Raw genomic sequence first — 12,835 nt, 5'->3', positions numbered from 1 at the left:
CAAAGCTCTGCCCCCCCCCCTCCCCCAAAACATAAAACATGCTTCAAATCGCTTTAAACTATTGTCATTGTCGTGCGTATTTAATGTGGCGCTGCACTTTGATGTTGTAGGTAGAACGTGTTGTCTATATTTATTTAAAGTTGCACATTTTGATGTGACGTCACATTTCTCAAACCCCCCCCCCCCTCGTCACACATCGTCACAAATGTCTGACCCCCCCCCCCCCCCCAGGTGCGTGACGTCATTTATGGACGGCCCCTAACCCCCCCTCCCACCTCCATGCGTACGTACTAAATGGATGGCCCCGATATGCTTGTCATTGCAATGACGTCACCCGTTTATGACGTCACCGTTGACGAAGCCACACGCCGGTCATCGAACCCCCCCCCCACCCCCATGACGTAACGAGCCCTTGTGTCATAACGTCATTTTGCCGGGGAGCGGCGTTGACGTCACAAGTGTTATTTCAAAACGTCATATACTACAAGTGACGTCATTTTACGGAGGTGACGTCCTCGGAGCAACCCCCCCTCCCCACTCTCAACGGCGCCCGTGTGGACAAGCGCCACGGCGGGACGGACAATGCAGTCGATTAACATCGAGAAGCTCTTCATCTACGACAGGTAAACAGCGCCTCGTTCTCAACACTCCTCGTCACGAGGAGCCGGCAGCAGCCCCGAGTATAACGCGCGTTGACCGTGCGTACCGCCCCCCCACACACACCTCCACACGGTGTTGTGTTTGCGGCCTACGGTCGAGGCCTCTCGGATGGTGGAGCCCCCCCAACCCGCCCCGGGCCCCACGTGCCCCCCCTGGCTCGTGTCCCACGATGTGGTGGGTCTGTCACTCTCGGTACACGAAGTTCTACGCCGTGGATTCGCATCGCGGTTGGTGGTCGCCTTGGCTGTGTCTCGTCCGTCCCCCCCCCCCCGTGCCTTCAATCCGCACTGCGCCGATCAGCGCTGGTGAATTACAGCCAAATTAACCCCCATGACTGCTGGATACTCATCCAGCTGTGGATTGACAAATGGGGGTTGTCCGCGTTTACGATGAGACTGTGAGAGGTGATTTTAGTTTGATGAACCAGCGCCCACAACCACAGCAGCGGCTTTGGGTTTTATGGCAGCAAGAAGGAAGCGACGGCGTATCTGTCAATTCCTTATCAGTGCCCTACCTTATTACAGACCAATTCAGACTTCATTGGTCACCCCGTGGTCTTATAAATCTCAACGTTTATCCTACAAAGTCATTCAAACGGCTGTACGTTGTAAGGACCCGAAAACTCGATTTCCCTGTACAAGAACACGGGGTAAACCGTATGGGTTGACAGCTTTGCGAAGGAGAGGTGTTAATGAAATCGCGACGCTGGTTCAAGAGAGGGGTTCCATGGTCACAGGTTCGGTGTTATCGTCGTTGCTGTGTGGGACTGAGGTTTCAGAAGCTGTACAGAGTGCCTTAAGTTACCTAACTTGCCTAAGTTGCCTATGACTGCATTAACCCGGAAAGCGCCAGATCTCGGAATATAAAGCAGGTTTGAACTTCGATAATGCTTGTATGGGTGACCACTACAACATATTTACAGGCCGCGGGGGTAGGTAATGAACACAAGAGGGCAGTCCAGCAAAATCCATAACTGTAGTATTGCTGTAATATACTTCTATGCTCTCATGTTTTCAAAGTCCTGCACCGACAGCATGGTGAGAATTATGGTCGCATAACCTCCACAACCCGCACGGTGTGGTAAGGGCTGCATCCAGCAGTGGATTGACAAAAAGTCTGCACATTCACAAGTACAAGTTACCCACTTAACCCAGGTGACGGGGCATTCACGTGAAAATAGATTGTGTAACTAAGGTAACTGATCACTGACACTTTGCCTAAGATGAGACGTGGGATTTAAGATAATTCGTAAAGTTACGTGAGAGTTAATTGGCACATTTACAAGGGAGACTTGGAACGGAGAGTAGTTGGCCCAGGTGAGAACTCATTAGGATATGTCTTTAACTAATAGATGCAATATTTTCTATCACAGGGAGATATGATTGTAATCATGAAGGAGTGGGAATTTTAATATCTCCAGGTTTCATCATAACGTTTTAGGAATCAAAAGTACTTGAGATAAAGCTGTTCAGATAACAATAAGGCTCTCAAACCACTACATATTAAAGGTAAATCAAATACATTTTCCCAATAAGCCTAAAGATATAGGAGTTGACCACATAATTAAGAAGTTAACCAAAATGAAAATTGGGGCAAAACACTATACCGTCATATGAATTAATTTAAATAGTAGGTAAAAGGAGAAGAGAGGATGATTGGTAGATTTGGTTTTGGAGAGAGGAGCTAAGGAGAAGAGATCTTTCGTCTGGAGCAAGCAGAGACGTGAAGACCTTTTGAAAACATTTGTTTATAAATTTGGACCTACAACAGTCCAAACGGAGAACTGAAAATTACACTTCCTTGATTCTTTTTCACAAAACCCAGTTTGTCCGACTTGTCTCTGTCCTCAAATGTAATCTTAACGTGATCACAGGCTGTTGTGATGCAAGTTACATGTTAGCATTGCTGGAGAGGATAACGCTAATATCACGAAAAACAAGGCACTTAACATCAACAACTATATATTTAGGGGGTAGAACATTATTAACTGGTTCTAAGCAACAATTCCTAGAAAAGCTAAAATATTAAATTGTTACCACTGTCAATGTAATTGGCAATGTAATTTACAGTGGTAACATCAATTTACCGTAATCAGTGTAATTGGCAGTGCACTGGGAATGGGTGACAAAGTGAAACAAACAAAAAAAACAATCTTCCTGAAACTACAAAATGTATTATGGTCTGCGATTACCATATCTCATGAAAGTTTAAAATCATTCGGGGGTGATTAAATGCAAAATAAAGTGGAATATAAAATGTGTAAGAATAAAAAGAATCAAACAAACTCTGTAATAGTTGTATGATGTACTTTACACATGTATGTCTCATGGGAGTGCATGTAGGGTCAAACATGAACAATTTGCCTTTGCCAATGCGAAACAAGTCTTTATAGGTGGTGTGGATACCTATGCAGTGTTTCTCACGATTAAAATTGCCTATGTACTTGTGCTCTGCAGGCTGCCTGGTGACAGTCTCTCACTGCTGCTGTTCCTATTGTACTTGCCCTTTGGCCTGTGCCTGCTGCTCCTGCGCACGTTCATCGGCGTACATGTGTTCCTGATTGCCTCAGCGCTGCCCGACAGCCTCGTTCGGCGGTACGCAAATGACAGCATAACAACACATCGGCCCTACCTGTGGCCAGCACTAGGAATTCCTATGGCAAATGGTTTTAATTGTGTTTTAGAAAAATATGCAAAAATATTGCACTGCAATAATTTTTTTTTTTGTACTCCATAATTCGTGGTTTTATGTACTGTGTAATCCATATTTGGTGACTGCCAATTGTTAGAAATAATGCCTGCACACGAATGTATTCATCTCATTGCAGTATATTGAACAACAGCTACATTGTGATGGTGCTATACTTTATAATAAAGTACCACTGTTAATTTTTTTTATTTTCTGTATGTGTTTACAATGGGTGCGTGTGGTTTTGTGCAGGTTTATTGTGCGGGTGATGTGCTCAGTGCTGGGGCTGTTCGTGTCTCAGGATGACCCCAGGAAGCGCGACAAGACTGCTAGGGTGTTCATCTGCAACCATGTCACAGATTTTGACCACAATGTGCTCAACTTACTGTTTTCATGTGTCACTGTAAGTGCCCTCGGACAGGTTCGAGAATAATATTCTTACTCCTTGTTTTAAATGTTTACCAATTTATTGTTTTGTGTCAGCTGTAGCGCAGAAATAAAACTAGCAAACTTGTCTCGGAGGAGGATCTTAATTTCTACTCCCTCGACTTTTAAACATTGAAAAGGACATTGTACTTTTGACAACAATATGCTAGCCTGTGTTAGTAGAAAATAGGTGAAATAAAAGCTCACCATAATGGAGTGAAAGTGCAAACTGATGTGATCTTCTTTGTCTACATTGTGGACCTCTGCAGGTTTTCCGATTGAAATAGCATGTGACCCTTGACCAGCAAAATGAATTCCTCATAACATTGAAAAACATTGTCAGCTTAGGCCAGTGGACATGTCTGTATTTTGTTTGCAATATGTGATAACCACTTCCAGACAGGAACTGATGGGCTTAGCTGTTTACAGGCTTCTCAGAAGTGTTCACTCATAACACCCTCTGCTCATGCCTGTATTTATGTTCATCATAGACATATGAATTATATTCATTGCGAGTTTTATAAAAAAAAAAATTAAACACTATTTTACTCTTTACCTCCCTAACTAGCCTTTGCTGGATTCGCCAGCGACCGTGCTGACATGGGCTAGAGGCTACACGGACCTTGGTCCATCGCACCGACCCACACTGCTCTCCAGCTGCCGCAAACTCTGCTCCCAAGAGGGTAGCCCTCCTCTTCTTCTCTTCCCCGAGGAGGCCACCACTAGTGGTCAGGCAGGGCTACTCAAGTTCAGGTACATTTTGCTCCCATCTATTTTTAACTCTGCCTTGTTGCTTTTTATGACAAATTGCTCTATGTATTATTATCATCACATTCATGAGCATGATATATATTTAAACGTTCGTGTCATTATTTGATAACGATTTTAAATTTGTAAAAATTTGATGTGTTTCCGCACAGATACAAAATGTAATTAGACAAAATGTAACACACTCCAACCACATTTTAAGTGGAGTTTGCTGCGTATTCAATCTGTTTTTTGCTATGAACATCTACAGTTTCCTTCTGTTGTTTGTTGTGCGCCATTTACTGGCATGCAGCACCTGGCCTTTCAGCATAAATCCATCTGTGCAGCCAGTGGCCCTTTCCGTCGGCAGACCAGCTGTTGCCGTGGTTAGTATTGCACTTGGCAGCCATGCTGTGCCTGCCTGTGTGTTACATATCGCTGCTTGGTGTTTGGAAGAGTTCTATTTTTCAATATCATGCCATTCCAAGAAGGGCAACTTTTTTTGAAGAACTATGCCCATGTACCGTTTGCGTTTTATGCCTATGTAAATTGTTGCCTACTTTATTGAGGGAGATATTGGCACATAAAAGAAAGACAGATTGATTGATGCCTGCTGTGTTATGCATACTTGTATTTACCCTGGATACTCCTTTTAACAAACAATTATTCTGTATTTAGAGACGATGCATTTTTCAATACATAAACTTATTGTAATGCGAAATAATGTTCTTGTTTACAGAATGTGATTGGATCCTCTTGGCTTCAGGATCTGGTTTGGACATTTTTCTTGCCTTTTACGCATTACCAAGTAAGGTACTACCATTTCTTTCTATCGTATACATTTCTACTTTTCATTGCCATGAAGCTGTGGTGCATTTACATGATCACAAGTATAGGAAGCCTAGGCGCTAACATTGGGCAACACTTATGAGGATTAAATATAGTGCCTGGCTATGGAAAATATCACACTTGCCAAATAGCACATCGGATTACATAATTAAGTCATGTATGTAAATCAAAGCTAAGAGTCTATTTGTATTATTACAGTTTGTGGACATTTTCATTCAAACATAAACTATGAACTTGCAAATGATAAGTGGATGCATATATACATTGTGCGTTATATGGAAATCGCAACCTTTATAACTGCAGGGTGTCAGCTATAACTATCATTTAAATGTGTATGTTCTCTTTTGTGTAATAATGGGAAAACAACGTTTTTATTATATTTAATGAGCAATAAAGGTTGCATGCAATCTTTGGCCTAGAATTGAATATAATATGTGCACTCTTAACTACGTTGATGAAACAACTCCTGCCCATTGCCTGCTGTTTCTGTCCAATTAGGTGGCTCCCAACTGAGTCTCAACACGAGGGAGAAACGGAAGATGGCTTTGCAAAGAGAGTGCAAGAGGTATGTAGCTCCGATACCTGGTGGTCAAGTTTATTAAAAATAAAGTGAACTAACGCTTCTACGAAAGATTTTAAAATAAACTTGACAGCTGTTTTAATTAGCATCTGCTCATGTTAATTTACATCTCAGAGGGATCATCATTGTGCAAGTCAGTTACATTTAGAATTCATTCATTATATTCTTTGGTTCTTTCGGGAAAAATACCACGACGTTTCGATCGCAACACAAGCGGTTGCTGATAACGACCGCTTGTGTTGCGATCGAAACGTCGTGGTATTTTTATTCACTTTATTTATTATTGTTATTTTTTATTCTATCTACGTGACTTTACCGAAAGAACCAAAGAATATTAATTCCTGCAGTCACGAAAGTTTTAAGTCAAAATTAATTTATCAGTTTGCTTCAAACGGTATACGATATTTATCCCTTGCACAGTAATGTCATTTAATTTGATGTAATGAAGACTGTTTTATAAACAAGGGAGCAACTCAGTTGGGTTTTTAGAGCCTTTAGCATGTGCATTTAATTGTAAGAATAATAAACACAGTTTATGTAACTTGGGCAGCTTGCACTGACCCACTTTCTTAAATACACTGGTTGGGAAGATATCTTCTATTTGCTTGAACATTTAGTTTTAGTATAATTTATGTGGAAATGTATCTGCGTGTGCATGTACTTCTTGTTTGGCACGTCTCATGCTAATTGTTTCCTGTATGTGGTGCTGTCACACACAATACTCTCCTTTTTTGCTATTACATAAAAACCCAAATATATTGCATAGGTTATTGTATGCCAATATACTCGATGTTTTAAAGATGTACAGTATATCACATGACTTGAATTATAGAAAAACTATTGCTAAGTTTAAATGTTTACTATTAAACGTTTTACATGTTTTGTTTATCTGACAGAGATACTTATATATTCAGTCAAGGATCGCATATACCAGTCTACAGATAAAATGTGTCAATAGAAGATCTTACTTTAACATACGGGAATTCTAACTGCTCGCACGTCCTTTTTCGAGAACTGTACCCAATTGCCTTTTTTAACAGTGGAGTAATTTTACTGTGCCTCAGGCTGAGTTTCCATTGTGGCTTGGTTATTGTTGCAGTTGATGGCTGTGGAATTGGGTGTTGTGTCTACACCATACAGCAAAGCAGACAAAACTGAGCATGTCAAGAGACTGGCTCGTGTGTTGAGGCAAACAGGTAAACTGCAATCTTGGTTTGAAGCTTTTGTGACTGCAGGAATCCATACTCTTTGGTTCTTTCGGTAAAGTCACGTAGGTAGAAATAAAAAAAAGAAATCACGACGTTTCGATATCAACACAAGCCATCATCTTAAGGCGAAAATCGCGATAGCCGCAATGTCTGCTTCGAGCAGCACGATGTCTGCTGCCACAAGATGATGGCTTGTGTTGCTATTGAAACGTCGTGATTTCTTTTGTTTTATTTCTACCTATGTGACTTTACCGAAAGAACCAAAGAGTAATGTAAACTGCAGTTTAACACGTAGGTTTTGATGACCAATATTATCCATAATAGTGTTTTTTGGGTTAGATCGCGTAAATATAACTGTCGTTAAACCCGCTGCCACCCGACACAGCTAATGAGTAAGGTTTGTCACAAACATGTTGTGGGTTTACTCTCCAACACACCAGTGTGCTGTACTAGTAACAAATTGGCATGTTTTGTTTTCGTGACAAACATTACAAATTGGCTGTGTGGGGTGGTGGTGGGTTTAATGTCGCATTTATATTTACGCAATCTAACCTAAGACACCTCTATTATGGTGGTAAACTGCAGCTTGTCATTTGGAGACATCCCTTGTGTATTAATGTGTACCAGAGTTTAAGTGAAAGTACTTAACTATTCGATTCAAAAAAATATTTTTATGTACGTAATTGTTAATTAGTGTAAATGTCTAGCGAATTGCAAACTGTTGATTTCAGGGAAAGCTTGTTGATCTTCACATTACTACGGATATTGGTATTTTATAGTGTGTGAGTATTTTTACCTGTTTTGCAGCAGTGATGCAGATATCAATTACAAGTTTCTTCACGACATATATAAAGTCTGGTCTTAAAACATGAAGATATATAATGCTTTTTCGAATAAATATTCATATAATTTTCATACATGGCCTTATAAGATTGATGACCAAATAATTAATAAAAAAAATATTTGTCTCCATGTAAAATAAGTAGGTTTTTTTGTCCATGGGCAAAAACACACCTTCTTTTACAAATCTTTTATGAGGAAGCCACTGGAGCTATGCAATTTAAAATCTAGATTGAAACTCATTTGTTTAGAAATGTTTTTTGTGTTTAGTTTGTTGTCCTTACCCCACACCTCCGATTAGCACAGTTGGCTACGTACAGTGTGAAAGAAGTTAAAAATACTTACATACATAGCCAATGCTTTATAACAGTAACTTATATAACACTCATAAGTTAATCAATTTTGAATCTTGTTGCAGACACGAATAGCTTTGGGTAATTACCCATGATGTAATAAAGCCAAAACCCCACGTTTGTCACAATTTCGGCAAGTACTGCTTAACGAAAGTATCGGATCATAGCCATTAAAAAACTAAAATAAATAATTTCTGGTAATAAAAGCACCGTTGCAGACTGAGTTAACATTGCTGTGGGGCAGGGCCTGTGGCTGCTGGGAGGGCGAGTGGCGCACCCGTGGGGAGGACAGCCAGGCAGCAGGACACGAGAAGTGACCCCACCTTCCAGACCATGGCCCAGCGTGTCAAGGAGGTGTTGCCACACGTGCCTCTCGCTGTCATCGCCAGTGACATCGGTATGTCGCCATAGTAAACCTGAAAGCAATGCCGAGGCAGATTGTAAGGAGACCCATGTTACTAGAAGAGATGATGGTTGGCAGATGAGATAAACGATCGTGGCAATCAAAGGGGGAATGCCTGTAAACATTTCCACAGCTGAAGTGTAATGAATAAATCGGCTCCTACAGACTGAGATGGTCACAACTTTGGGAGGCTTTGATCCCTCTGTTTTTATTGTGGCTGATGACGATTATGAAAGGTTAACCATATGTTACAGTTTTCTGTTGTAGTTTTGTTTATTTAGGTATAAAACAATGCTGTGATGTTTTGTCAACCGGACTGCATTACTGTTCTTATGAATCTAATGCGTCTCGTTAATGTTAATGGTTATGCGCTTGTAATGTGCTTGTTGGATAATGCCAAAGCCATTTACATTTTTCAGGATACATTTGGATAATAATCCAGTAAATATATTTGTACATATTTCCAATCATCATCACAGTTGTCATTGATATGAATTCAAAATTTTTTTCCAGTGGAATAATTGTAATAAAATGTTGATAAAATGTTCGCTGCACAGCAGTGACAAAGTGCGTCGACACCACAATCACGAACCTGCTGGAAGGGACGGTCAAATTCACCCCCGAGGATCCACCACCGTCTGTGCCATCTGCCTCGCCACCAGCTTCTACGCCTTCACCATCTGGTGCATACAGCTCGAAAAGCTCACAGGTGAGACTCACATTTTTACATTACCCAATTATTTTCTTCTTTCACATTCGAAAATGTATGGCCTTAAGTGTTTTACACCAGAAAATGTCCTACTCCAGGTAAATAAAAAAACGATGATTTTAATTGAAACTAAGTAGTCCGTAAAAGAGATTTTAGCTTTGTTGCAGTCGCAATTTAAATTAGGAAAGTATTGTCTGACATTGTCTTGTTCTTTCTACAGTTATTGAGCCCTGTAACATCTGCCTCCCTGTTTGGTAAATCAACTGGTCAGAGGCACCTATCTTTGCAGGAGAGGAAGGCTGCACTGTATGAATATGCACGCAGGTGATTGAAAAGCGCATCACTATAAGATGGAGATGTCTGTAAAACTAACCTTGTGGGATTGTGATCTCCATATATAGCTCACACAAGCAAAATGCATTTAGTATGGATGGCTTGCATAATACCTGATGTGGCTGCACTGCTGTAAGATGTTTATATAGAATGTTGATCTTAGTCATTTTTATTGTATGCTTTGACACAGCATATTTTCTGCTGCATAAAGCTATGGTTTGCATCAGTATTTACATTGTTAAGCATATTTAGTATAATTTGCGACTACAAATTCTGAGTTCAAAGCATTAGACGCTTCATACAGAGATCATATTTCCATTGCTACTAAATATCATTGTGTAAATTATTCACCAACATTAACCATGGTCAATCCACTGCTGGATGAAGGCTGCCCCAAGCTGCTTCCATCCTTCACGATTCCACGATACAACATTCCACCCAGCACTTGGGACATGAGCTAATTTCATCACTCCATATCTTTGATAGAAGTTCTTTCGGACACGGCTCTATTTCTTTGCTGCCATTCCTTTTCTATTTATCGCGGTCATGGACAAACCTACTATTTTAAAGTTTGACATATGTCTCTAACTTGTGTTTGTTCTTTAAGTCATGTTTTCCTCTTTATGTCAATCTAATTCCAAGCATGCATCTCACAATGCTTATTTGCACACTTTACATTTATTACATTTTTTTTTATGAATGACCATGTTTCTCAACCATGTCATAGCAGGAGGTACACAATGATTACATTTTTTTTTAGAATGGTATATTACTTTTAATTACCAAGTTCAGCTTTCCAAAAGCACTCTTATCTGCTGTCATCTGTCTCTATTTGATCATATTGATTTCGGTCTGCCTTCGTTAACTCTCTTAAGTACATGTATTCCGTGTTTTACAGGTTGAAAAAATTAAATCAAACCTTTAATTGTTTTGATGAAAAAAATGCAATAGCATGAACGAAAATTATGTTCTCGTGCTTGTAAGAAATGGAAAGAAAAAAATGTAAACGGATATAAGTACAATATTGAATACGGTTTATGTTAAGTCCATGACCTAACTATTTGCCATTTTTATCAATGAGTATTAAGCATTATTAAGCAAAGCTTTTCGTAATTTTGTTTTTCAGAAAATATTTGGAGAAGAAAGACCTACAGGATTCTTGACCCATAACAATATCCGGACATTCACAACAGCTTTAATGACCTTAAGCCATTTGTTAAAAAATATCCTTGTTTCATTCATCATTTTAAATATTTTTTTCAGGCAACAATATTTAAAATCCGTGTTGCAGAAGTCTGCTATTTATTTCTTTCTTGAAAGCATATAGCTCATAAAATACGGCCTTAACTGAAAAATTGTTTACTTTGTCCAAAATCTTTAAATCCATCTACAAAAAAGAAAAACATTTTTGTAATGTGCTCTTCTTAGAAATGTGAGAACATGCTGTTGTCATATTTTTGTACTGGTGCTTTTACAGTGTATACCTTATGGGAAAGCATTTAGAACCTTAAGTTAGTTTCGTACAATAGAAGGTTCAGAAAACATAAATTTAACACGTGTGATAGTATTTAGCATCCCTTATGAAATTTGCAGTGTTCCCAGCGGCCAGTAAACTTGGTGATGAATACCTTGGACGTGATCAATAATTTGACTGCTTTCACTATCTAAAATTGCATGGTAAAGTTGTGGTTAAGCGTACATACACACTGGTTTGTGTTTAATCATCTTGCACACAACTTATAAAGATGGCCCATTAAATACATAAATATGCTGTCCATCTGGTTTGGGCAGAGGGAAGTCACTTTTTTTTGGTATGTGTCCACAGTGAGGTCAATTTCACTTTTGTATTCTGGTCTGCTCTTTTTTGTTCAAATTCCAAACTGACAAATGCGTTGATTTCTTGGGCATGGCCTTACAAATGTTGGCAGCAAACTTTTTCCTGCAGTCTGAGTTTTGTAATGTTGAATGTTTCGTGTGTACAGTACGATCTTCAGAGGTAAACAGTAAAAACCTTTACTGTTTTTAATGCAACATACCTTTACAATTCCTGAGTATTCAGGAAGTGAGTGTATCTGGTGGAGAATGTGCTTTCAAAATCCTTTATTGTGGGAGATGAGCAAAGCATTGCCATGTTAAAGCTCATGAACCATTTTTACAGTGAGGGTGAATGTCATAATTTCAGTGGGTATGTTTGAAATGTGTGCAAACCCTTGCACCTGGCATGGTGATTTAAAATAATTACAAATCAGAAGAGCAGTTGAATTTTGCTGTGGCTTGTGCATGAAAATTCGAAATTTCACAATTCATAAAAAGTGAAAAAATGGAAATTATTTGATTGTTTTTAAAGCATGCAGCTTATAAAAGGGTGTTTATAACTCTACATTGCGAGCAATAGATGAATAAAAAAAAATTCTAAAGCACCACTTGATATGCCTGAAAGGCTTTAATTTTCCATTGTTTTTGGTTGAGACTACAGTATTCACTCTGCCAGCAAATGTCACGTGTTATCTGTTGCAGTGGCTACATTGTAAAAAAAATATTTTGTAAAACAAAAGTTCAATTAAAGAATTAAACTTAACACTGGATATAAAATTATTACAGTTTAAACCCCTTCATTCGTGGATTTTTTTTCGCGGTATTCAGTTATTCTCGAGTTTTATTTGTATATACCAGGTCAAGTGTATGCGCCCCCGTCCCTCTACTATTCGCGATTTGGCAAATGGCATCGTGGCGGAGGGGTTACTTGCACAGTGGAGGATTATGGGGCCCCGTATGCGCTCCCAAGCCATTTTGTAACACAACTCAACATTCTCACGCACTGCACATTTACGTATGCATCTTAGCCGTCCTCCACTCGTTGAAGACTTGTCATACGGACGCCGAGATCCACGCGGGGACGGATAAAAACTCGACATGTTGCAAACGTTACCAGATGCATCTAACCGGCTACTCGATGAGCTATATTGGACACCTCGATGGCGCATCATTAACGTTCACGACGTTTTGTTGCGGGAAATAAAATTTATTTACAGTATTTAA

General features: G+C 39.6%; 1 protein-coding gene across 2 annotated transcripts; it reads left to right on the top strand.

Annotated features, from left to right (window-relative positions):
- The first annotated feature begins 486 nt into the window (after positions 1 to 486).
- On the top strand, positions 487 to 12,391 carry AUP1 (AUP1 lipid droplet regulating VLDL assembly factor). Of its 2 annotated transcripts, XM_078599463.1 has the most exons (12): positions 487 to 623; positions 3,117 to 3,254; positions 3,601 to 3,751; positions 4,343 to 4,527; positions 4,835 to 4,907; positions 5,261 to 5,334; positions 5,869 to 5,935; positions 7,050 to 7,146; positions 8,596 to 8,748; positions 9,312 to 9,463; positions 9,684 to 9,787; positions 10,923 to 12,391. In XM_078599463.1, the coding sequence occupies exons 1-12, from the start codon at positions 583 to 585 to the stop codon at positions 10,957 to 10,959; spliced, it is 1,272 nt and encodes a 423-aa protein (XP_078455589.1). In that variant the 5' UTR covers positions 487 to 582; the 3' UTR covers positions 10,960 to 12,391. The 2 variants fall into 2 exon arrangements, with proteins under 2 accessions (XP_078455589.1, XP_078455588.1); XM_078599462.1 differs by lacking the exon at positions 9,684 to 9,787.
- Positions 12,392 to 12,835: the final 444 nt, after the last annotated feature.

Source organism: Lampetra planeri, chromosome 12 (genome assembly GCF_965212315.1).
Source record: "Lampetra planeri chromosome 12, kcLamPlan1.2.h2, whole genome shotgun sequence".
Classification (NCBI taxonomy): Eukaryota; Metazoa; Chordata; class Hyperoartia; order Petromyzontiformes; family Petromyzontidae; genus Lampetra; species Lampetra planeri.
The sequence above is the reverse complement of the archived record's forward strand: the minus strand, read 5'-3'. Positions and strand labels throughout refer to the sequence as shown.